Source organism: Phalangium opilio, unplaced genomic scaffold, assembly GCF_054372755.1.
Source record: "Phalangium opilio isolate 3A_F unplaced genomic scaffold, DU_Popi_V2 ptg000013l_1, whole genome shotgun sequence".
Taxonomy (NCBI): domain Eukaryota; kingdom Metazoa; phylum Arthropoda; class Arachnida; order Opiliones; family Phalangiidae; genus Phalangium; species Phalangium opilio.
Window position 1 is genome coordinate 11246084 of NW_028324148.1, and position 27871 is coordinate 11273954.

The 27871-nt window shown below is 36.0% G+C and overlaps 1 protein-coding gene and 1 long non-coding RNA gene across 2 annotated transcripts; one reads left to right on the plus strand and one right to left on the minus strand.

Annotated features, from left to right (window-relative positions):
• The first annotated feature begins 292 nt into the window (after positions 1–292).
• On the plus strand, positions 293–3037 carry LOC149709072 (uncharacterized). The gene is made up of 2 exons (XM_089864516.1): positions 293–595; positions 675–3037. Exon 2 carries the CDS (start codon positions 727–729, stop codon positions 1525–1527), a length of 801 nt encoding a protein of 266 aa, XP_089720642.1. The 5' UTR covers positions 293–595; positions 675–726; the 3' UTR covers positions 1528–3037.
• Positions 3038–21887: 18850 nt separating this feature from the next.
• Positions 21888–24422, minus strand: LOC149709073 (uncharacterized). Its single transcript, XR_016380184.1, has 3 exons — positions 23446–24422; positions 22530–23388; positions 21888–22447 (listed from the first exon to the last, which is right to left on the minus strand). It is a non-coding gene; the product is annotated as an uncharacterized LOC149709073 (long non-coding RNA).
• Between the last annotated feature and the right edge of the window lie 3449 nt (positions 24423–27871).

The following is a 27871-nucleotide window of genomic DNA, read 5'->3' on the forward strand; positions in this document are numbered from 1 at the left end:
ACCTCAATAGTATTAGAACAGTAAAAATTTGGTGAGACAAGGGTATGATGATCTATTTGTACCGTTGGGTTAAGAATGGTTTAAAACTTCAGTTTAACACTGCTATTTCCCAACTTGTTCTGGAATCGCTGTTGCTATTTTGGGAGTTGCTCATCCGAAATATTCATTTCAATATTTTCAAATCTTAGAAATGGGGCCTAAGCATATCATAAGACCCAGCAGCATAAATGCGGAACCAAATTATATCAAATTCAAAGTTCGCATGGGAAAATTAGTATAATAGTTTTGAAAAACCAATTTTTAGCTTATCGTCTAATATTAATTTCAAAGAGTTCTTTGATTGTCTTCCATGATTAATTACCCCTTTTCCATTTCATTCCTCCTCCTCTTTTTCCGTTTCATCCATCCTTTTTTACGGCGATCAGCTGTTGAGGCGGAGCTTACAAAAACCCAACTTTTAATTCCGTACATCTATAACCATCGGAAAAAGTGCTCCCCCAGATACGCGGCGGGCCGAAAGACCCTAAAGCGTTTTTTACCTTCCTGAAAAAGACCTCGCCGCGATGGATCGCCTATCATTTCGACCTCATCTCAGGTAGACTAAAGTGGCTAGCTAAACTAGCTCTCCGTTCGCCTCAAGAATTACCCATGCAAAACGTTAATTTTCAAAATAGTATCGTAGTAAATTGCAATCGACGATAAAAATCAATTCAACTCAATTCCGGAATGACTTTATCAAGACAATCAAATCTAAGCAAACGCAATATGTCATCACATCCGCAACAGATGAACGCGTGCGGAATGCACACTCGTTTTCAACCAGGAACAGCAGCCGAATCCGTACATCAAAGGTGTAAACGCCGCTTAAATTTGGGACACTTATCATACATGGTACCAACTCCGCAAACAAACATTGGTAATAACGGAATGCCCACGGCGGTTGCGAAGCGAAATGAACGTGAACGAAAACGCGTTCGAATGGTAAATAACGGTTTTACAACGTTGCGACAACACGTGCCAAGCGGAGCCAAAAATAAGAAACTTAGTAAAGTCGAAACGTTACGTTCCGCGATTGACTATATTAAACACCTTCAACAAGTCCTAGGAATTTACGACATGCCATCACCGTCGCAAAACTCCGATATTGATATCTCGCTAGAGGAGGAGGAGGATGAACAGGCTTCGATGGAGAGTTCCAGTTCCCCCAGCGGATCCGTTCATGGTAGGACTTCGGATGGTGCCGATGAAAACGTTTTCCCGTCTTCCGCGAGTTACGTACCGACTTACATTAGCACCACCACCGGGTCTTACTCGAACGCTAACCCGATTCACGCCGCTACCGCCGTTACGCCTTACCACGGTACCTCTCACTACGACGCGTGCCAATATCAAGGGAACTACACCCACGTCGCTGTCGGCAACTGTTCAGTTTCACCCTCGATGGGATTAGAATCGAACTGTCATAGCGTGGGAAGTTACAATTCAGGAGATGAACTACTGAATGGAGTTACAACTTGGTTCAACTAAAAGGGTAACGAGAATTACATGAACGCTAAATTCCGTCCAAGCGAGACAATTGTGCCCTAAAATAATACGTGGTTGGCAACGTGAAAGGTAAAAACCACTGTAAAGTGAGATTTTTTTTAACTTTAATCGATAATTTTGTGATTTAATGAGATTTTGTAAATTGGTAAGGAAATCATAGAATTTACCTTGAAAGTTAAAGAAAAAATAAAATATTGAAAATATTACGTGAAAGGCCCAATTCTTCAATATGGCATTACATTTAATGTTTCCACAAAAGTGTATTTAAATAATAACGTTTTCATAAGCCATGGAGAATAGATAATTAAAAGCAATTTTAAAGAAGAGATAATTAACGTACGGCAATTAAAATAAGAATAACTTTATTACAATTAAAGTAAAGTAAAGTAAAGAACTTTGGACCCCTGGGTCTTCATCAGTTCAGACAATAAATAAAATAAATATCACAGTCAACCCCCCCCCCAACAAAATATATAAATTAATAATTAAAGACACGGCTGGATATCAGATCCTACCCCTCCTGGTTTCAAATGCATATCATTAATGACGCCCCATCGTGCTGATTAACTGCAACCTTGATTTAAATTTAATTATCTAAATATTTTTATAAATAAACCTTCCTTGAAATAAAAAAGTGTATTTAAATCAGTATAATACAGGTATAACAGTCAGTATTAAATAAACCCAACATAAATTTATGTAAAAACCACCTTAACTGCAACTATAATTTTCTTATGAGATTATGAAACTTTCTGAATTTTTAGGAGAACATACACTAATGTTCAATTTAAAAAGAAAAAATGTATTAATATTACTCAGATATCCTCATATTACTTATAAACGTTGTCCAAATACTTTCAAGTATTTAAATGACAGTGATTTACATAAATGCTTAATATCCAAACGAACAATTTGATTGTCAAGAGATACTGTAATTTTTTCCCATAGAAAGTCGGATTTTTTCATTACCTAACCCGTAATTCCACCCCTAGTGTATCTGAAAACATTCAAGTAATTTTATTGGTTGACGAGAGTCACGTGACACACGATATAAAACCTATGACATTAAAATAAGAAGTGAAAGGGTTACTTAAAAATTTTTCTTGCAAATGGAACTTAATAATTTCTTGATTATACAGTCAATTTATTTTTTTTATAAATTTGAGAAAACGGTTTTTTTTCTTAATGTGCCATTCAACGAAACTCAAGGACCTCGTAATATAACGTTTTTTTAATTACCCGTTGCTTTTTTAGGGCTTTCTAGTCGATTTGATTTGATTTAATTAATTGTAGAGCCATAAAGAAATTTTCACGCAAGATAAAACGAAATGCGTATGCCAAAATGTATTGGTGTATTTTGTATTAAGAAAAAAAAAACGAGTATTTTTATAAATTTTTACCGCCGTTTGTAAATAGAATTTATTATTTCAAAATTATATACGAAGTCAGTATTGCGCAACAATGTAATTTTATACCGGTATCTTGTAATGAAATTAAAATGATTTTTGATTACACTGTTATATTGTATATTTAATTGTTCATGAGTGATTTTGGTTTACTTTGCAAGTGGCAAGTGCTATATCCTTCGATTTACAGCAATTACAAGGTAAAATATCCATCCCAGCGTTGCTACTCTACGATCCTCTCATCATGAAGGACTTTAGTGTACTTACCTCAACTTATCACGCATAAACATATGATAATAACCTAACCCTATAATACATAAGTATGGGTCTATTGTATCGGCTTATAGAAATAGAATCTGTATTGTCCATGCGACACAAAATTACCGCAGCTATTCTTTTGAAGCGGGAAGGAACAGAAAAGAGGCATGGCCTACTGTTATTATTTTCATTGGTTATGGCGGGTTACGGGTAGAGATGGGTATCTTAATAGGTGATGGTTCTGGTTCGAGGTGACTCTCTTATTTCGTCTTTGGCGTCCATATTGGAAGTCGTCAGCTCAGGCCATACAATTTAGACTACCAATATTGGCGTCATGTCTCCGTAGCTCCACCCCTCTCAGTATCACTCTATTGGACAAATCCGTCAGATGGTACTAGTCGTCCAATAGAGTTAGTCCCCAATGCTTCAAGGGGAAGTCTAATGCCTATAGTCTGTCAAACGAAAGAAGAGCCCTGAGAAATTTGTCCAAATTGGTGTCGCCACCATCGACCCCATAGTACTTTATCAACTTGTTTTGTTTTGTCAATAGTCGTCTGTAATATAGTCTGCTATATACAGATACTTTAACTTATGTCATTAAAATATATTGCAATGCTAGTTCAACAAAGATAAAACTGGTGTCTTGTCGTTAATTTTGTTTTATATTCTTTAATACTCAATGATCGTATGAAACCATGAGACATAAACGTATTAAATATATATTGCAAAATGTATTGGTTCTATTGCGATTAAGCCTATCTGTATATAGCAGACTATATTACAGACGACTATTGACTAAACAAAACAAGTTGATAAAGTACTATGGGGTCGATGGTGGCGACACCAATTTGGACAAATTTCTCAGGGCTCTTCTTTCGTTTGACAGACTATAGTGTACATACGCCATTACGGATACTACATTGCATGTATCTTCTTCTTGTGGTTCCAATTGATACATAAATTATTTTACAGGCTCTTTAGAATAAAAAAGATGGCTTATAACTTTACGTACTAGATGGTCATTAAAAACGTCTTCTAATTCGCATCCATCTTTAAAAATGGTTGACAGATAAGTTACTAAAACTTCCTGACGCCGAAATTACGTCGACTACAATATTTATAAATTGCAAATAATTAACGTCTTTATAGATGTTTTTATAGCCATTGTCTTTTTCTTTGAATATATCAGTGATATATCATCATTAAATAAAATATATCTGCATTCTGATAATTTTTTACTATCTTGCAACTCAACGTAGCTTAAAATTATTTTAAACTAGTCAGCTACACCTTCATTTGTTGTTATACATGGGTAATTTTCAAATTACAAAATAAACACAATTTAATATGGATGATGATGGTAAACACCAGAATACGACCTTTGCAATAAAAGGTAAAAAATATGAAATTAATCCACACCACTTAAATTTCAGACATTAAAGAAAAAACATCAAACATTCGTCGTTTAAAATAAATTATTATAAAATACATAAAAAACATCTTGGAGTTGTTACATGGTAACATTTTTATGGTCTGTCATAAATTGAGCATAAAAAGCAGAAATAATATTACGAGTAATATACATTTTTAACAATAAAGCTTAGCGGCCTAATTTTTACCTCTCCGAGTGACGTATGTCACGGAGAGGTTCTAATTTCGACGTGTGTGTGTGTCTGTCTGTGTGTTTGTCTGTTGTTACACCCACGTGACCGCGTTCGCAGTTTCCAAATCGGAGCAAACGTGTTCGCCATTTCCGAACTGCTTTCACAGTCACGGAAATGGCTCCTTTACTTGAGTTCTCACACCACCATCTTCTCGTCTTTGTCCATCCCACACGGACACCAGTCTGTACTTACTGGCTTCTAATCACCACCATCTTTTGGTCTTCGTCCATCCCACATGGACACCAGTCTGTATTCATTGGCTTCTAATCACCACCATCTTCGGGTCTTCGTCCATTCCACTTGGACACCAGTCTGTACATACTGGCTTCTAATCTCCACTATCTTTTGGTCTTCGTCCATCCCACATGGACACCAGTCTGTACATACTGGCTTCTAATCACCACCATCTTCTGGTCTTCGTCCATCCCACTTGGACACCAGTCTGTACATACTGGCTTCTAAACACCACCATCTACTGGTCTTCCGTCTATTCCACATAGACACCAATCTGTCTTATTGGCTTCTAACTCCATAGTCATCGTTTGGTTTAAGACATTCGCGGCGATCAGCTAGGGTTACGAGAAACGTCTAGCCTCCCTAGGGTGGGTTGTCCACCAAAGGTTTTCGCAATTGCGGTTGTTCTTGCTTTTAACTGTAGTTCGACACCCTTATATACTACCTATTTGAGTAAGGTAATGCAACCGGCGTATGCTTCATTTCAAACGCCAAAATTAGTCAAGTCTCTCAAGAATGTCTAATTGTTCTTTATCAACGCGATGTAACGCTCTATAAGGCGAACAACTAACGAAGAAAATATTTAATATTAATTATATTTATTTTAATATTTAAGATAATCTAGTTTCTCAACTCAAAATTAAAACGGAAAGAGTTAAAAAGCAGCCTATGTTTTAGTCTGTGTGTGTCCGTCCGTTAGTGCACCGCGTTAGCAGTTCGCTTTGTTTTGTGGAAAGAAATCCTACAAAACCTTAATATTTGGTTTTCTCATAATATATTATTAATATATGGAAATATTTTTCGTAATTTCGATGCCTTTAGTGGTTTTGTAGCTATAAAGCTCTGTTTCATTCTGATATCCCAAGAATATTTTTTATTATTATTATTTGAAATCGATGTTTATATATTACTTAAGCTATACTACATCTGTTTATAGCATAATTCTTTCTAAAGTGATTTCAAGAAGAACGCAACTATATTGGGCAAATGAACTTTTATTTGTCATTAGGCCTAGTGAACCAAAAAGTAAACGCTTGGGTTTGGTTTTCGTTTCTGTAATACAGAGACATTAACGGTTCAGAGTGAGCCGAAAGTTAAATACACTTTTAAATAATTAGGCTTAGACTTTATAATCATGGTGGAAATCTGGGCCGCGTTCAGCAGAGCTCAGCGCTGTCAGGCGCTGTTAGCAGTGTCATCCAGAACGGGATTTTGTTATTGAATTTTGACGTCACGGTGCTCAGTGAGCCAGCGCGGTCTTCAAGGAAAATAGTCGGGTTTTTGGATAACGTGACGTAAAACGCGTAGTTCTCAGCTTGGCGAAAAAGCATGGAGGAATTAATACAAATAGCTCTTGCTGATTCTGATGGGACTATAGCTATTTAATTGGCGTGAAACAAGTTGATCACGCGAGAGCGGCGAGAAGTTTAAGAGACATGTTAGTTTCTATGTTTAATTATAAAAGTTGTTCTTATCTATCTCCATAAATATGTTATCATACAATTTTTGTTAAGCCTTTGTACCTTGCACGCTTTATTGCGCTAGCTTCATTTTTAAAAGACCGATGACCGGAGAAAAGCTATGACGACAGATCTCACCAGAAAACGTTTTCCAAAATCCGCTGTCTTTTTTGGTGAGCTCTGCTGAACGCAGCCCAGATCAGTGAAAGGTCTGATCGTAATCGGATTATAGCTTCGTGTGTTCATGCTTTTTATGGTGCGCATTTACCTTCAGTGTGTGTAGCCACAAATTAGCTTTGGTGTTATGTAACTTTAATCGTCATGTTGACAAACTAAGAAAATTGTTGAGGTGAAAGGAGAGGATAGTGTTTACATGGCAACCCTGTTGTGAATATGGCTTTGAACATAGAGGGTATACAGTTGAGGAGTAGCAAATTGGGCCTTTACAAACACGTAAAGGTAATATCCCTCCAAAGTTTTATCTCTTCATTTCCGGTTTTTCCCCCATCGGATGATTTTAATGTGTACAAGTATATCCTTATTGGATGTAAAATGTCGTCTGATTTACAGTATATTTGCTATGCTTTGTATACTGCTTTAATATTTCATAAATTTTAACTTCAGTATTTGTTCATAAAAAAAGAAACATTTCCATAACTGGGTAAATAAGTTTGTAGGTAGTCCTTCTCTTGACTCGGAGAGGTAATATTTTGGTTTTCCCAACTTGTTCTTTTTAAGAGAGTAATATAAAGTTATTAGGGGTAAAAAATGAAGCTATAAGAACCCTTTAGCTGGGCGGTTCTAGGGCCGAGGAATTTTGAACAATTTTCCTTTGAAAGAACGATGAGGCTACTGATGAATCGGTTAGTACGTGAAGGAAAGCTATACTTAATAGCCATTAAAAAGACGTTTTCGTTCCAGGAGTCATTAGACGACGGGGTGTCTCGAAGATGTCCCATCTCCCAAAAGAGAGGTTCCACACTTCGCACAGAAATTCAAGTCAAAATTTACCTCCAAAAAGTTTCGATAAAAAGTTCCTCGATAATTTTATAAATCTAAACACAAAAATGCTTAATCTGCGCTTATTCTTTTTCCAATCGAAAGAGAAATTTGTAAACTTTGAAATTTTGTCATAGGTGTTGAATTTCCTTCGAAATTTCGAAATTAAAAAAACACATTTTTTAAATATTTTTAAAAATTTTAATGATTAAATAAACTATTTTTTACCGTATCTTAAACTAACTAATAAATCAAATTCACGTTTTCGAGGCAAAGAAGGCATTTTTGCACCTAACTTTAAATGGTGCTTTGAAATTTCGAATGACCTTGATATAGCAGAAAAAGTCCAAATTTACGCGCCTCCCCCATAACTATAAACAGTACTGAGAAATTTCGAATTATCTTGACATACTAGAATCACCTCTTATCACCCCATGCTCATACCTGGCTCGTGCCAGCCGTTTTTTTTTCATCGACTGCGCATGCCATTTTCCCATCCCTATAGAGTTGATTTCTTATTAGCGACAAAGGCACCCGGCGTCTCCCGTGAGTCTGACATGACATTCTTTGTAACTTTTGGGTCGCCATTTTGCAAGATGGCGGCAAATCAAACCCAAAACCCACAAAGCCCGTCTATAAAAATAGTGTACTAAATATTATTGAAACCGGTTGAAACTCGCTGACGTTTTTTCATAGAAAAATGTTTTTTATTTTTATCATTTCTGGCCTCCATTTTTCAAGATGGCCGTGGATTGGAAAAATCTTTATTTAGAGTATTCTACTTAAGAGTAACGTCTCAACAAATGTTTAGCCTACTAGGTAAAGCAGTTTGGGCTGCCAGAACTTCTACTTACATAGATACATTGGATCCAACATGCAATGACCACAACGGAGTGCCGGACCTCTCACAATCATCATCTCCATCTTCTTTCACTTTCAGGGCTGTAATATTCTCATTGAGAGAGAGAGAGAGGGGGGTGGGGGAGGGGGGTTCAGCTATTACGGCACGAATTAATGTTACCCGTTTCGCTTAAGTGTAAATTATTGTCCACGCGACAGTTCAATCTCGCGGCGATTTCTCCTGGCTCCAAAGATTATTTCGGTATGTCAAGTTAAAAAAAAACGAAAGATTCTCATAACACCTGGATTTTTGCGTATGCGAAAATAATTAACATGGCTATTAAATTATAATATCGGCGTGCCCAGAGTAATAAATACCCCTTGCCACGTGGCTCAGGGGTAACCGGTTCCGTAGGGCAACGCCCAGTGCACTTATAATTTATAATTTTATATACATGGATGATATAGCGATGACACTATGATATATGAGAGAATGTTTTCAAACAGAGGATAATTTATGTTGAGATTAGGGGAGGTGATGTAATTTGTATACTAAATAGCCCACTTTAACTGTTTACTTTGCGTCATTAGTAGTCTATAAAGGTACGTCTCTACACGAGGCTACGTATTTTATACAAGCTATGTAAGATTAATATATCCGGCGTGCCTGCTCGGATCTTGTTGAATTAGAAGCTTGTCACCTTGGATGCGCTGCTCTATTATGACGGTACCATAGATCATAAGCTGGTACGTTTTACCAGAAGTGAGATGAGACCAGAAGTACTGAGCTAACCAAATTCTTCACTCGGCGAAGGTGAAAATTCTTGATAACACAAGAGCGGTGGGCCCTCTAGTAGCGGTTTCTGAATTTTCCCTCCAAAACATGAGACGCTCGCGGTGGTAGACGGCCGAACTAGATTCAAGGAGCCGCGTCCGTGTTCGGCCGCTTTAGGTTGAGGAGAAGGGGGTAGGAAATGTTTTTGGAACTCGACCAATTTTTTTCTCAGTAGTGTAGGCGCGTGGGAAGCGGCATAAAATCCTCAAATTTGTTCACTAATGCCAGGATCTACTATCAATGCTAGAGCCCTTCACTTCTAGTCTCATCTCACTTCTGGTTTTACCAAAAGTACTTAGATAAAAACATAAGGCTTTCTTCATTGAAGCTTGCTCTCGCCGTGAAATATGAGAAATCCGCTTTCACCGTACAGAATGGTGTCGAATCCTCTTCGTTTGATTACCTTCACGACCGTAGCATAGGAACATGGGTGAATTGGCTCCTAAAGTAGCAGACGCAAGCTTTAGTACCAATAATTACCGCTTGGATCGCTACCGTAGAGTACAATTTTCAAATAACCCTTGGCCTCAAAAAAGCTCTTCTCTGATTGGTCGGTTCGTCTAGGGGTTGAGAGGAGGGTCGTTTGCTTCTCATTTTACATGGCGTCTATAGCCAATGGCTAGACACTGAACGAAATATACTTTTTGCTTTCTATCTATGATCTTTTGGTACAAGGTTGAGAATTGAAATAAATAATGAACTAATATCTTTCTATTTGTGGGAAAATAAATTTTACAACCGTTCAGCCATTTTTTGACGTCCAAGGCTCAAATTTAATACGTGTATGAAGTTCTAGTGTCCAAGACTAACATTAACATATATCGTTTGTTGGAGCCTCGATGGAAGTAACGTATATTTTCCGTTGTTTACAATGTAACAATTTAGTTGTAAGTCTTGTCCTCTAGTGGCTTTCCCACGCTCACTCAGCGAGCATCCGTTGAAATAAAAGGAAATCGAGAATATTATAGGACCGCGGGGTATCCTGCCTATACTCTTCGGAGCGTTTGAAATTATAAAACGCGCCTTAGAGGGCTTAGAGGTTAAAATCGGGGACATTCATTATCTTTGATGATTTACATTGTATTGGGCATCGAACAACACCATATTAAGGTGACACCTCTCTATCGTTTAAATGTTGACCAAGGCTTAGCTCAGCTATGTGTCGTGTCGGCTTTCATTATATCACATCAGTTTTACGTAACGAGGTTCTACACATTATACCTTAAAGTAACGGCCTTTATCTAATTATAAAAGAGAAAATATTAAAAAATAATAATAATAATAAATGGTCTCTTATTACAAAATATTTAATTAGTCTTAAAAACTAGGACTACCGCCTCACCATGTTTATAGGCGTCTGCTAACCAGAACCCCTCACCCCTACGGGATTGGTTAAATCAATTCCGAGAGGATTCTGGCTAGCAGACGCCTCTAAATATGGCGAGAAAGAATAGTACGCATTTTTAAAACCAAATAAAGGGTAATTACATTTAAATAAGAGATCTTTTATATATATTTCAAATTCTTTTTTTAGAAAAAAGTCGTTTCTTTTAAGGTATAATGTTATTACTGTTTCCAAGAAGCGATATCTAGTTTACTAGGGAGAAGGTATATGATGCCTAAGTATTCGCGCGCCATAGTCCCAGTCTCCCTTTTAAAATACAAGGGGGGACGTAATAGGCCGGGCAATTTCGCCTCTCCTCAGTCGGAAAATACCCAATTTTCGTCATTCGCGTCGCACTGACGAGAGTTTTCAAGAACCAATGAGATGCTTTTTGTAATTTAGAGGCGGGGATTAACTTCGGACCTACGTTTCGACTGGAGATTAAGCTAGAAATGTGGCGAATTTATACCTTCTCTCTAGTGAACTAGATATCGCTTCTTGGTGTTACCTTTTCCTTTAAACAGACGCTTTTGTTGGTCTACATTATTGGTGAAGCCTTCATGGACATGCAATCTGGTGTTCAAACACGAGACTCTATTTTACCTCGTCTTTTACTTTTTCGAATTTGAATATTAAGATATTTAAATTAAACTGCTCTAGGAAAAATCATCGTTTTGAGTGAATCAGTTTAAGTTTTTTTATTTTTATATTTATTTTAAACGGTTTGCGCTAGTAGATAATTATCCGTCAGTCAATCAGGATTAAAGATTTAAGGAAAATTCCTGTAATTATTGCCAATCTTTTCTATAAATTTAAATAAAACTGAGATAACAGGAATGTGAAATGGCTTCAGCTGAAAAGGTTTTTGGCGATTCAAAGATTTAAGCGGATTTTTAGCAGCTTAGAAGGATGGTCTAAAAGAGAGAAAACGATCATGTATAATTAGATATGTAAGAAAAACGTCCTGATTGACTGATAATCAGTGCCCAGCCCAAACCGTTTTGCCTAGAAGGTTAAAAATTAACAGATATGTTACTCTTAATTAGTAGACGCGCACTTTGAGATATAAAAATAATCTTCTTTATAGAATAACATCTGCAAGTTTCAACAGATTTCACTAAAAATTACCTATAGCCTATAGACGGGCTATTCGATTTGATGCCATTTTTAAAATGGCCGCCCAAGCAGTCATAAAAATGTCGAGACAGACAACGCCGGGAGCCTTTACTGCTAATAATTAACGGAAAAGTCTAGTTAACATAAAATTATACCTTAAAAGAACGGCCTTTTTCTAAATATAAAAAGAAAAATATTAAAAAAATTAAATTATCTCTTATTACAAAATAATTAGCAATAAATTAGTCTTTAGAACGAGGACTACTGCGCCACCCGCCAATGGTTTAGTGGCGTCTGCTAAATCGAACCTCTTACCTGTACGGGATTTGTGGAATTCTCACAGGCTGAGAGAGGGTCTGGCTAGCAGACACCTCTAAACATGGCGAGGCAGTATAGTCCTCGTTTTTAAGACTAATTAAAATGCTAATTATGTTGTATTAAGAGATAAAATTAATTTTTATAATACATTTCCTTTTATATTTAGAACAATAAAGTGTAAAAACGGGATCCTTTAATTTAAATAGAACTTCTCTGTTTGGTGAGTGCGACTGAACGCATCTTTGTAAAGACTATAAAACCATAGTAAAACAATTTAATCAATCATCTACTTTACTAAATCATGACACTTAAGGAAACATCTCAACCAATTATCTAACAATGTAATATTGATATCTGAGTTACGTTAATTTTCTACGTTAGAAAGTTTTAAATTTTTCTTCCGGTATGTTTAACAGTTACGTGCAAGCTAAAAAAATGTCATTTACAATCCCGATCATGAAATTAAATTTGTTGGTTGTCATCGAAGCGTATAAAACTCGGCCGGGGGCTCGGCACCAAAAATCTATAGACAAGCCATGAATGCAGTAGAAACATTATACCGTGTTTAACGCGTGTTATCTAATAACGCGTGACCTTTATCAAAGGGGAAGTGATGGGTGTGGTGGGAAAAACGTAGCCTAATTACGCGAACCTAAAACCTTACGGAAGCTCCCCCGTTAACGATTAATAAACCTTATAAAACTTGGTACTTTTTATTCAAAAGCCAACTACAGCCTCCCTCCCCTCGCGTAATGTAATGGTTAGGCGGGACGAAAATTAAAGATAGGGTGTTAACAATATCGCCTTATGGGAAAACTTCCCTGACAATTTTCACGTGCATCAAAAAATATTTGGTTTAGCCTTGTGCACTTTTAATCATTAAAAGACGCGTTTTCACCGAAGCGCAGAATGCTAATCCAAGTTCGTAATTTCAATTTCCGTAATTCTATTATGATATGTAAGTCGTTAATTATCCGTCCGTAAATTACCAGTAATTTCAGAAATAAATTACCGGTAATTCAATTAATAGCAATGCTAATTTTGAAATTAACGGTTATTTAACTAATACCACCGCTAATTTTGAAATTAACGGTTATTTAACTAATACCACCGCTAATTTTAAAATTATCGGTAATTTAACAAATACCACTGCTAATTTTAAAATTACGGGTAATTTAACAAAAACTATTGCTAATTTTCATTTTACCTGTAATTTAACAAATACGACTGCTAATTATCAAATTACCGGTAATTTAACAAATATCACTACTAATTTTCAAGTTACCGGTAATTTAACAAATACCATTGCTAATTTTCAAATTACGGGTAATTCAACAAATACCACTGCTAATTTTCAAATTACGGGTAATTCAACAAATACCACTGCTAATTATCAAATTACCTGTAATTTATCAAATATCACTTCTAATTTTCAAATATCACTTCTGATTTTCAAATTACCGGTAATTTAACAAATACCGCTGCTAATTTTCAAATTACGGGTAATTTAACAAATACCACTACCAATTTTCAAATTGCCAGAAATTTAACAAACACCACTGCTAATTTTCAAATTACCGGTAATTAATTACAAAATAACCGTAAAGTTAAGAAATATCACTTTTAATTACAAAATTACCGGTAATTTCATAAAAACCGTTGTTAATACAATTTTTAGTTACCAGTATATTTGGAATGGCAATTTACCCATTACGAGTAAATTGCCTTTTTGTTTATTTGATATTAAATGTAAATGGCCTATATTAGTGATCATCTATTTATATTTCTATTCACAGCGAAAACCGTACGTATACCTCGTATTTTTTAAGTTGTTGAAACCAGTATATTTTTCAATGAAAACCCGCCTTTAGAATGGTATTTCAAAAAAAAAAAACCGGTATCTAGATTCTTGTACATGGTAAGTGTTTAATCCTCAAGGTCTCCTGGTTTAAGCTAACCATTACGAAGATTTAATGTATTGAATTATTATTAACTATAGCTCTTGCATAAATAATATACTTTTGGTTAAAGTCAAAGGATTAATTTTAATAACGCGTGTTAATATTTGACGATGAATTCTTAATTAACGGGACCCCCGTGAAGAATTTCATGCAGCGAAACGAATGGTTTTTTGATGGATGAATTATGAAATAGACTAATTAAAATATTTTAAATACAGAGAGAAACAGCGATTATTTAAGCGTTAAGAAATAATGTGCCTGCGGACTCACAACGAAGTTGAACAAAAGAGCTGCACATATTTAGTGTGAGTCCTAACAATCACTGAATTATGACTTCTATTCACTAATCACGTGACATTACGTTTATGACCTCTGAACACAATCGTTAAACTGTGCAAATTTTAATTCCGTTAATAATGTCATTAAAACTGAAATCGAAGAGAAACAATGAGGTATTTTAAAAATTTATTTAGACATTGAGGGGTGGAGCTTTTCACGTTGTTATGATAAAGTAAAAGCTATTCATTCCTGCTTCTTTTAAATGAATACATTCCTGACAGTGTCTTAAGGCCCATTGAAAATAGAGTAATTCTTACGATCAGTCGTTAGTTTTGTTTAGGTCGTGTCAGTACGTTAATTTCCCTGTGCAGACGTGAGAGCGGACGACTTAAAACGAGCCGCATAAGTTGTGATTTTTGAGCCAAGACTTTTGAATGATAAAATACTAAAATAGCCGAGTCCAAAAATGACAAATACCGCCAAGAGTGCGCCAAGGATCGAAAAATGTTTCATATATCGTCTGCTAAAGCATACCTCACTTGATCATGCGTTAGTAAGACATGATCGAGTGAGCTATGGCTAACAAAAGTAGTGCCATCTCGACACTGCCGGACGAAACTGTGAAAATTTTCAAACAAAACTCGCGAATCTTTTACGTATTAACAGTGCAATTAAGCAAGCAAATCGACTTCAGCGACTTTAACGTTAGATTTTAGTTTAGTCTGAAAGGGCCTTTAGAGCCACAAATGTCCACAAGCACCAAGGCTCAAATGACTACCTGTTTTTTTAAATCGATGACGGATTAGGCAAAATATATCAAGCAGTGGTACTGTTTTTAAAGGTTAACTCGTAACCCAATATTAGTAGCAATTACAGATATTCCGATACGGAGGGATTTCGGATCCATGAACGACTTTTTTCTGCTAATTATATATTTAAAATAAAGAAAAGTTTCATAAGAATGACGCTTCCTATACTTTGCAGTGCCTTCCTGAGAAATAGTTCAAGAACGACACCAACATTTAACTGCATGCGATTTTGCTGTTCATCTCGCTTCACTAATAAGTCTTTGACAGAAACTCATCAGGCGTTGATAAGTTTGTGTAATATCACTCCACGACAAGCTCTCAGTAGCCAGTGACAAATTTGTGGTATATTTCATAAACTTACTGTTCGCGATCGACCATTCTAATAATTTTTCTAGCACTAAGAAGCGCGGTGCGAGTTGGCTGCCCTCCCGAGTGTAGTGATGTAAGCCTTTGTCTGGCGTTGCCTCTCGGCGCGAGGGAAATAACCTAAGATGGCGGTTTTACGTCTACGTGTTGGTTTCTCTGCAAGAAATTTATGGGATTGTCTATTGAGTTATACATACATAGGTTAAACCTTCGCCGGCGACCAGTCTAGATGCTTCTCCTAACGCATTGGTGTTAGACAGGAATGTTTTGTGTGGAATTTACAAACAAAAGGACTTTGTTGGACTGGTCAAGCCCTATCTATCTTCTTTGGACCCAAACCCTGTATCAAGCAGACGTCACAGAAAGGGTTTATTGCCCCTAAATTTACAAACAGTGCGCTATTACTTGTTTTAAACGTCTTTGAAAAATACTAATGTGAAAACAAAGGTAATTAGCAACATTATTGTCAAAACGTTTACAGTATCTGGACTTTTGTAACTTAGGGGTTCAACATTTTACAAGATTGCCTTCCATAACAAGCCAATATTTACCTTTCCTACTAGTTGGGAGAAATACTACGAAAAATTAATAGGCCCAGCTCGGAAGGCAAGCTTTTGAACAGGTATATTAATGATTGCAAATGGAATCTCGCGTGTAAGTTTTAATTGAACGATAGCTCGCATTCTTGTTTTAATATGTAAGTGATGAAGATGAGAGAGAGAGAGACTACACGTGTATTTTTACTGTCACAAACACTCTAGAGTTCATGGCTAAATAATTTGACGTTCAGACAAGAAAATAGGTGTAACAAAGCTAACTTCAAAATGTCTCTCCGATAGTGTAATGCATTTATCGCACGCGCGAGACACGCGACTATTTGCGTCTACGAAGAAGTTTCTATCGGGAAAGTTAAGAAAATGAGATTATTATTACACACACACCGATCTTCCCAAATCTCTTTGGAGTAAAAAAATTCTTAACTCTCCCGCGTGGCCCGGGGACATTATGTGATATAAACAGTCTGAAGCCTTCGCATTTTTTACGCCATATCCCGCTCCGCCGTGTATAATTGAGGGTTGGAGACGACGGTGAAATAGGCGGAATAAATTAAACCTTAGAGACTGACTGTGAAGATCAATTTCTCGCGTACTTTTTTATAAACCACAGCTAGCCTCGGGAATCTGACCTTCAAACGTAAAACACTGAGAAGCTCATGTATCGTCCACCTAATGATCTAAATAACTTAGAAAACAACTGCACTAACAAATACGTAAGTGTAATTCCAATCGTCCTTACGGACTTAGAGGTATGTATAAGACAAGTATTTCACTTTCACAGTGGATGTCATTGCAATTTCGTCTCTACATCAAGTCAACGTATTGACAAAATTTTTAACACGCACCTTATCTGAATATCGTCATCATATGAGTGGTATCGTTTTCCTATGAGTAGTATCATCGTCATATGAGTATTATCGTTGTCATATGAGTATAATCGTTGTCATATGAGTATTATCGTTGTCGTATGAGTATTATCGTTGTCGTATGAGTATTATCGTTGTCGTATGAGTATTATCGTTGTCGTATGAGTATTATCGTTGTCGTATGAGTATTATCGTTGTCGTATGAGTATTATCGTTGTCGTATGAGTATTATCGTTGTCTTATGAGTATTATCGTTGTCATATGATTATTATCGTTGTCATATGATTATTATCGGCATCATATGAGCGCTATCATTGTCACATGAGTAGTATCGTTATCACATGATTGGTATCGCCATCACATGATTTGTGTCGTCATCACATGATTAGTATCGTCATCGCATGATTAGTATCATCATCACATGAGTAGTATCATTAATACATGAGTAGTATCGTTAAAGGGACTGCAAAGAAGGCATCGGCGGGTGGGTAAAAATTATTTGAAATACGTCACAGACATCACGTGATGCCAAGATACAAAGACTCCTCATGGAGTGGAACTGAACATCTAGTCCTTGTTTTTCGCGAGATTGCAGCGCCAATTCCATGAAGTAGTGGTGTTCGAAATAAAACGAACTAAGCTTCTTTGAACCACGCCTCTCCTTGGTCACGTGCCTCTGACGTATTTCAAATAATTTTTACCCACCCGCCGATGCCTTCTTTACAGTCCCTTTAATACATGATTAGTATCGTCATCACATGATTGGTATCGTCATCATATGCGTAGTATCGTCGCCATTTGAGTAGTATCGTTGCCATGTGAGTAGTATCGTAATCATATGAGTAGCATCGTCGTCATATGAGCAGTAATGTCATCATATGAGTAGTATCGTTGTCATATGAGCAGTAATGTCATCATATGAGCAGTATTGTCATCATGTGAGTAGGATCGTCATCAAACGAGTACTTTAGACAATACGAAGTTTCTTAATTTATTTGAGAAAGTGTTATGATAGATTGTTTATTTGCATAGACACAATTCTTTCATTTCCAAAATTGTTGATGGTTTAGCTCTTAGTGTTTAGACCCTCCAAACACCGGGTAGCTTAACTATATAGTTAAGAACGAAAGGACAAAGCTACACAAAATATTGAAACTATAAAAGTTTGTCAATTATTGTTACTTAGCCATTTTCAGTAGCAAATAAATACTGATATAAATGATAATTGGTATAAACCACGAAAACGTCTTGCTTAGTTCAAATTTTACAAGCAATTTCAGAAGTCTGAAGTTGAAGATAGCAATTTCTTTCGTCGTTAGTATGGCGATTTCCATAGTTATATCTACGTTGCATAATAAATACCCCATAAAAGCTATTGAACTCCAAAAATGCCTAAAATACGTCAATTTAAAAACCCGCCTAATTTTGAAAATGGCCGCATTAAAATTTTTTATAACAGTGAGAGTTTTTATGAAGCTAAGATAAAATTAACCTTATGATGTACATAGCAGTGGAAAAAAAACAGAGAACGCCTATTTAAATGAATAGGCTGGTATAATTAGGTCCGAAGAAGCGCGGTGTGATCAAGATTCCTTATAAATTATTCATGTAAAACCGATAGGCCAAAAACGTAGCAGCGAATATATTTCTGCATCGCTCGTGGCACTATTTTTCAACGAAATGGAACTTTGACAGAGATATTTCAGACATGAATACACCGTTTTTTTTTTAAATTAACTTCATTTTTTCTGGTGGAATCTTTATATTAACGACGTAAAAGACGCCGCTGTATATACATTACGTGTGAGGCTAAACACTCTGACGCTCAACCAGTGTAAATCACCACCAATTTTTACGCCTGCTTCGCGAGAAAAGTTTTAAGTAGCCCTTAAGGCTTATCCATATATTAAAATAAGAGAAGTGTACGCGTTAACCATAACCGTATAATATTTGACAAAAGTGTAAGTCGGAAAGATATAATTGAAACGAGTCACGAGTTCGAAAGCTTTTAAGTAATGATGTCCGACTTTCGGGAATAAACCGATGTCGATACCGATTATTTAACCCAATGAATCCGATATCAACCTATTATCAACTGACTTTTACCGATTATTAACCAATATCGACCGATCATCAACCGATTATTAGTGGAAATCGACTGATTATCAATCGATTTGTACCGATTATTAACCGCTAAAGACCGATTATCAACATACTTTTAACGAATATTAACCGATATATCGGTAAAATATATTAATCAGTAAAAAATCGGTAAAACAACCTCGAATCGATTAATCAGTAAAAATCGGTAAAATAAACTCGAATCGATTAATCTGTAAAAATCGGTAAAATAACCTCGAATCGATTAACCAGTAAAAATCGATAAAATAACCTCGAATCGATTAATCTGTAAAAATCGGTAAAATAACCTCGAATCGATTAATCAGTAAAAATCGGTAAAATAACCTCGAAACGATTAATCTGTAAAAATCGGTAAAATAACCTCGAACCGATTAATCGGTAAACAACGACAAATTCACATAACCGGGTGTTCCGTCTTACTCTAAGCAGACGATACTTCGCCTCCCTTTTAAGAAGTATCTTTTATATCTATTTTGTCTCGCATGCATGCCGCTAGGCCAAACCCATACTTATAGAGAATATTTTATGGTTATGGTGTAACTTAGTACACGTGTTATGGTATGGAATTTCGCTTCAAAGGAAAACAAACTATTAACTAAACATTTTATTCTTGGTGATATTAAAGTGTTCGTGACTAAATTATTTTATTAATTATCCCTTCATTGGAATTGATTAATGTTCAAAATTCGTATAATATTTGTTAATTGGATAGGGTCTACTGAAGAATTATCTAATTTGGTATGCTCCATTAAAATATTATCGTAGTCAAAAGTACTTAGGAAAAATTGAGGCGATTGAATACACAGAGTAAAATCTAATATAAAAAAGTAGCGTTGAAGAAATGACCCAGAACATGATTATATATTGAAGTGTTCGTCCAAATGAAAGAGTAAGATTTTATTAAAAAGCGTATAAATGAATTTTTAAAATAAGAACCACGTGCCTATCTTTAATTTTAAAAAAGATACGAGCCCATGCATTAGGTTTGGTCTGTGTAGCAGACGATTTTTAGTCATAAAATCCTATTGGACTATTATTTAATCTGTCTGCTTCGCAGTGACTCCGAAACAGTCTGGGAAATAAGAATATTTTTTAAACTAGACCTTGGGACCAGGTATCCCCCCCCCAAGTGTCCTTAAAAAATAAAGTGTTCCCTGGACTTGAACCCCTTCAGTTTTCTTATGTATTTTCAAGTAATAAACTGGTCCCAAGGACCAGTAAACCCCACTTTTCTAAGTTAAAAAACCGGTTTTGAACCAGAGGAAGTGTGCTAGTCTGCGGAGCCCGAACTAATAATCTTTTGTGAGTTAATTTCTTGCATCTTATTGAGATAATTATAATTTTATATTGTATTTGGAATGAAAAAGAAACATTCTGCTGTGGTTTTTCCTAAAAACGTTTGACAAAATTCTGACCATTTATACATTTTTTAATTTTGTTTTCAGGCGATTTACGTCATTCAAAGGAATAAAGATATTACATTGCTTTTGAATGACAGGAGTTATGATTAAATTTAACCCATAACCTAACCAAACCCTAACCATATCATATTTGACATTGAATAAAAATGTGTGACGTAATCCAATAAAATAATCATATATATATGAATTTCACTCGTATCATTAATTCTCCCTTTAGGAATAAATATACAGGCGCATTTGATAAAATCTATTTTCTCTCTTACGAGATATATCCTAAGGAAAATACAGGGTATTTCAGAAAGGGTGGTTGGACCGAGCAGAGTGGAGTTTATTGAAGATTTTGAGACGAAAATGATTTATGTAAATTGCCGTCTGGGCCACTGTTTACAAGTTGTGATTGGAGTATTTTATGGATAACCCCTTAAAGGAAAAGTTATACCTTAAAAGAACAGCCTTTTTTCTAAAAAATAGAAAATAAAATATTAAAAAAAATATATATCTTATTTTAAAGTAATTACCATTTATTTTGTCTTAAAAACGCTGACTACTGCCTCGCCATGTTTAGACGTGTCTGCTAGCCAGAACCGGCCAGGGATTGATTCAACCGACCACGTAGGAATGAGGGGCTCTGGCTAGCAGACGCAGCTAAACCAATGGCGGCGCAGTAGTCCTCATTTTTAAAACTAATTAAATGCTTATTATTTTGTAATAAGAGATAAATAATTTTTTTTTTAATTTTCCTATTATTTTTAGATAAAGGCCGTTCTTTTAAGGACAAATAGGTAGAACGGTGAACTTTTCCTTAATATTTAATAAGGGAACACTCAAATCATAACTTGGGAACGCTTGTCTTGAAGTCAAAATGCCAGAACATTTTCAACTCAATATCGCCCGTATACAACTTCGTTTCTGCCACCACACGTTTTGCAGCACCCTGTACATATATGTTATTACACGATAGTGCGCTTGAACGTGAGAATTCGCGTTTTCAAACCGTAATTATTATTCTTTATCGAGTCTTATCTCTTTTTCTTTTTCAATAATCATTATTCGATCTCCAAATGAGTTATTACATACGCTAGTAAAAACTACAAGAACGTGCCCACCCAAAAAGAATTTCGAAAAACACTACATACATCTTTTTAAATTTTTACAGGATAATCATTTTACATGCAAGCCGCCTCGGGATAAGAAAATTTAACTTTTCCATTTTAGTAAATTACACATATGTGTGACAAACTGGTTGTCATTTTTATCGTTAGGTAAAATTTAAATCCGCTTAAATTTTTTTCATAACTGTAATTTAACTTTGAATTTTATTTCTTTACAACAAATAGTTTTCTAAGTTTGAGTAAAATTCTGGGTGATTGCATCCATGATTATCCAATTGTTGGTGATCGAATCCTTGTTTATCCAATGACTGGTGATCGAATCCGTGTTTATCCAATAGTTGGTGATCGAATCCTTGTTTATCCAATTTCTGGTGATCGAATCATTTTTCATCCAATTTCTAGTGATCGAATTATTGTTTATCCAATGGCTTGTGATCAAATCCTTGTTTATCCAATGGTTGGTGATCGAATCATTGTTTATCCAATATCAGGTGTACGAATCCTTGTTTGTCCAATGGCTGGTGATCGAATCCTTGTTTATCCAATGACTGGTGATCGAATCCTTGTTTATCCAATGACTGGTGATCGAATCCTTGTTTATCCAATGACTGGTGATCGAATCCTTGTTTATCCAATGTTTGGTGATCGAATCATTGTTTATCCAATTATTGGTGATCGAATCCTTGTTTATCCATTGGCTGGTGATCGAATTATTGTAAATCCAATGGCTGGTGATCGAATCATTGTTTATACAATGGCTGGTGATCAAATCATTGTCTATTCACTGGCTGATGCTCGAATACTTGTTTATGCAATGGCTGGTGATAAGACATTCTCATTTATTCGTACTTAAGATGATCGAAATTAAATCTAATCTAATCATTATTTTGGTTAATATGCAATATCAAGAATTTACATATTTAATAGAAGCAGGAATGATTAACATCTTATCTTTACCTTAGTCCGGCTCACAACCCAATGTAGAGCTCCACCATAGCCAACCCCTAACGAAATTTTTAAAATATCTTAATGTCTCTACGGTTGGACGACGTGACCTTTTACCATGATCACCTTTAAAAATTAGACAATGATTCGTGGCTAAAAAGGCCTGTTGTTCATTCCTAGTTCTTTTAAACAAATAAATTCCTTGTAATATACCATTCTCGTTATATTGGCAGACTTGAACTTTCGAGTTAGCAATTATATGCACCCTAAGTTATAAGTTAACTGGACGGTGGAGACGCACCCGGCCATGTGGTCGTTTCACAAAAATTATCTATCCACAAGAAGACGTATTGGAAAGATTAAAAACTCGTCTATCAAATATTTTCATGCTTATAGGTGTTTTTTTTTTCTTTATCGGTATCAATATCTATACTCAAATACAAGGGAACTTGATGAACACTGCTTTAATTATTATGGTATTTAACACTGCGTATTAATCCGCCACAGCTTCTCTATTTTATCAAATGCAATTGCGCCCAGCTATATCTTAAAGATTAAGGATGTACCGAAATCCGTCAATTTTGCTTTCTAAACGTGTATTGCTCATTTTGAGTTCCTCAATGGAACATAACACTTTGGAAATATTTCAATTGTAAATGTATAATGGGAAGTTTTCGAAACATTTGGCCAATAATCGGTGTTGCAAACGACATGCAGGAAATTTTTCGCAAACCCACTTCTTCTGATATACTTGCACTAACTTATCAGTTATCGCCTTGATCACTTTCAGAACCTCGTAAAACAAGCCCAAGAAGTAAACTATTGTCATGTCCAGCAAAGATCGTGTACATTTTATAATAACAAGGTGAGTCTATAGAGAGAAAATGCATCACGGGATCGTTGTTAAAAAAGCCAAGTAATTACTTACAAGCATGACTTATGTCTGAAAGACTGATGTGCAGAACGATGCACGAAAATGAAAAGAGTCTTCCTTTAGGGGATCGCAACCTTGGCATCTCGAAAAAGGTAAAATACCATTTGAAATTTCATAATGTAAACATAAATGTTTAATTAAATATTTTTAAGAGTAAATTAGTTTATGGTCTTATTTCCCCAAATTAAAACAAGACCCACAAGTTGATAGATTCCATTTAAATCGACTACGTTCTCTTGTCGCATCTTGTAACATCCCATGTTTTTCCTTTATTACTATTTTAATTATTATTTGTATTCCAAGCCGCCGTATTTCAAATGGTTTGGGTGTGCTTTGAACGTCACAATAAATAAATAAACATGTAAACACCCAACAAACGTTAGGTAGATTTAAAAAATAAATTTATGTAATAATATACTTCGAAGAACGATTGCATAGACTGCTAGCTGAGCAATATAACATTACAAAAGGGCGTCAGGTCTTATCTACAAGTGGAAAAATATTATGAGCGGTTTAATTAAGTTGCTATTACACAAATAATTAAACTTTCAACAAATCAACCGCTGTCACATTGGATCAAAGTTTTAGTCTATATAACTTGGATAATATTTGAAGGGCCCCTAATGTGTCTATTTTCAAGTTTGATCAGTTGAATATAGGCGCCGTCACGGTTGTTAAACAGGCAACGATAAATGAACAACTAGAGTGGGAGTTCCGACGGTCCGTTTTATGTAGGGATAAGCGTGAAAAAGATATAATCGGATAAACTGGTTTCTGCTTTTAACTCAATCAAATATTTAGAGACCACACTTCGCCTCTTTTTCTCGCACGTACAACAGGGCCCTTCAGCATACGGTATGAAAAAGAATTTCTATTCTGAGAATTTGATAGGTTTGCTTAAAACTTATCAATGAATAGTGGTGTCGATATTCACAAATAAATCTTCTAAATAGATGCGAAGTAATTTTTTAAAGGCCGAGTTTCAATGAAAAGGGTTCAAACGAACGGGTCTCGTACATAATCCCCCTGGACATAATCCCCCTGGACATAATCCCCCCGGACAAAATTCCCCTATTTTGGATTTGCCAAGACTTTTTCCCCCCGATTTTAGACGTGTTTGTACAAAATCCCCCCAGAGAAAACGTCCAGGACAAAATCCCCCCAGAGAAAACGTCCAGGACAAAATCCCCCCAGAGAAAACGTCCAGGACAAAATCCCCCAAAAGGAAAACTGTTTAACAAAATCCTACCGAAAGGATCATTTTATTGAAAATCCCCCAGATAATAGGCATTTAGAAGTAAAGGTAAACGGAAGCCCAAATCCAAAGATTATCTTCAATAATAATGCAAAAGTATAATTCACAAGAGTGAAAGGTATTGCAAACAATGTTCCTAAACCAAAAGAAGTAAACTACTGATTTTGTTTTAACTTATTTCCAAAATTCCAATATTTTGGGAAAGGCGGCATTTTATGGTTAGTCAGCAATATTTTGGAAAAGGCGGAAATTTATGGTTAGTCAGCGATATTTTGGAAAAGGCGGAAATTTATGGTTAGTCAGCGATATTTTGGAAAAGGCGGAAATTTATGGTTAGTCAGCAATATTCTGGAAAAGGGGGAAATTTATGGTTAGTCAGCAATATTCTGGAAAAGGGGGAAATTTATGGTTAGTCAGCGATATTTTGGAAAAGGCGGAAATTTGTGGTTAGTCAAAAATATTTTGGAAAAGGCGGCAATTTATGGTTAGTCGGCAATATTTTGGAAAAGGCGGAAATTTATGGTTATGAGCAGTATTTTGGAAAAGGCGGAAATTTATGGTTAGTCAGCGATATTTTGGAAAAGGCAGAAATTTATGGTTAGTCAGAAATATTTTGGAAAAAGCGGAAATTTATGGTTATCAGCAGTATTTTGGAAAGGCGGAAATTTATGGTTAGTCAGCGATATTTTGGAAAAGGAGGAAATTTATGGTTAGTCAGCGATATTTTGGAAAAGGCGGAAATTTATGGTTAGTCAGCGATATTTTGGAAAAGGCGGAAATTTATGGTTAGTCAGCGATATTTTGGAAAAGGAGGAAATTTAGGCTTAGTCAGCGATATTTTGGAAAAGACGGAAATTTATGGTTAGTCAGCGATATTTTGGAAAAGGCGGAAATTTATAGTTAGTCAGCGATATTTTGGAAAAGGCGGAAATTTATGGTTAGTCAGCGATATTTTGGAAAAGGCGGAAATTTATGGTTAGTCAGCAATATTTTGGAAAAGGCGAAAATTTATGGTTAGTCGGCAATTCATACTATTTTCTCCATCATTGGTTCCGCTTTTCCTCGTAGGGGGAATACTACTATTTTTACTACTATCCTACTAAAAAAATTTCCACTGTGGAAAACGACCTCTAAAATAGGAATGACCCCTGAAGGGTTCGTCTCCAAGGTGGGGATTTCGTTCCGTAAGCGGGGGATTTTGTCTCCAATTTGGGAGGGATTTTGTCTCCAGTTTGGGGGGATTTAGTCTGCAAATGGGGGGATTTTGTCTTATGCCCATTTGGACGGGGGGAAATTTTTGGGGGGATTATGTCCAGGGGGACTATGGGAGTCACCCCAAACGAACTGAGAAGGGAGCATTGAGAATAACAATGTGGCAACCTTGCAATGTTTCGAGGAAACTTTTGAGAGGTTCTAGCAAACTGAAGGCCGTGAAGCCGAACAATAGAGAATATTCCCTTCTGAATTTTTGTATTTATCTGACAGGAATCCTCAATTGTTTATAACCTTTGACTCAACGGGAACTCGAAAATCACCACGGTCTCGAATCTCTATTTTCAGTTCACAAGAACCCTTTTCATTTAACTCGGCCTTTAATATGTGATCGATGTCAATTGGCCCGTTATTCGAGTTTTCAAAGCCTTACTGATCAATTGTTGATTTTGAAGGGCTTTCTTATACGCATTCTAGAAAGTTGTTCAGACAGTCATCATTGGCTAATTTCCTATTTCAGTAACGCCAGCGGAAGGGTTCATTAGAAGGGTTTTGGTTGAGGTGTTTTCAAGGCTGGGACGGTGGCTAACACAAAGTCATTAAGCCCGTTAAGAAAGTTATATGGTTAATTATTAAACCCTAATTATGTATCAATGTTTTATTGAATGTGAAACTTGTTTAAAGGTTAATTTCTAAAACAGCAACATCATCCAGATACGTGTGGGTCCAAAGACCATTTAGTGTTTATTATCTACATAGACAGGAAACTCTTCCCAGATTCCAGACCCTTAATGGGACTGTAAAATAGGCATTGGCGTCTAGGTAAAAGTTATTTGATATACGTTATAAGAAAAACGTGACGTTAAGACACAAAGATGCAAAGGCTCCAAATAGAGTGGGACTGGACATCTATAGTCCTTGTTTTCCGTAAAATTGCAGCGCCAATTCCCCAAAGTGCTAGTTTTCGAAACAAAACGATCAAACTAAGCTTCTTTGAACCACGCCTTTCGTCAGTCACGTGCTTCCGACGTATTTCAAATAATCCTTACCCACTCGCCGAAGCCCGCTTTACAGTCTTTTTAAAACATCCGGGCTTAGGTTGAACATTTTTAATTGGGAAAAGATGCGTCGCAGCTTTGAAATTAAACATGGATGGGCAAACACTGATCTATGGCAAAACTCGTAACATTCCAAAGTACCACCATCAATAAATTTCTGATTTGGGTACAGTAACCTTAACGGGGAAAGGTAATTAGCATAGATTTTAGTTTAACTTTGTATCTCTTCGAGTAAAATGAATAATTTCTTGAGCCATAAATCGTCATTCGAATTCTGCGCCCGGGGTAAGGCTATTTAGAATGTCGGTAAATGTATTCGAGAGACCAAGTAGATTAAGCTTAAGAGCACGAATCAAGTCCTAAACTTTAGTGACTTTAAGAGATAAGAATCTTATTAAAAGCATCAGGTCGCTTTATAAGAGGGGTACGCGGAGACTACGGCCAGCTATTAAGCTGCGGGCACAATTTTTATGTCTATTTAACGACTTTTATCGCGTGCCGTTCGTGTGTGTGTGTGTGAGAGAGAGAGAGAGTAAAGACGTACCGTGAAGACCTTCTCGATGCTATTACTAAAAATATGTTCAAAGGAAAGGTGTACTTTCTATTCGAAAGAGCATATAAACGTAGCTCAAAAAGCAGCCGGCGTTGCCTGTCGAAACATTTTTATTGCTTTTCGGGCAGCCATTTTAAAAGATGGAGGCAAATTAAACCCAAAATGTAATAAAGCACGTCTATAGAGTACTATCAACGCTGCATGGGTGTTTTAAAAGAGTTGAAACCGCGAAGGGTTTAATGTTTATTTAGACGCAAAACAATAAATATTCTTTGTGCACACCTGTATGAAATACCCTGTTGATTTCGTCTTATTACAAACTTATTTTTATACGAATTTCTA

Coding starts and splice junctions, on each gene's coding strand:
- LOC149709072 (XM_089864516.1), top strand. CDS start 727: ATGACTTTATCAAGACAATCAAATCTAAGCAAACGCAATATGTCATCA.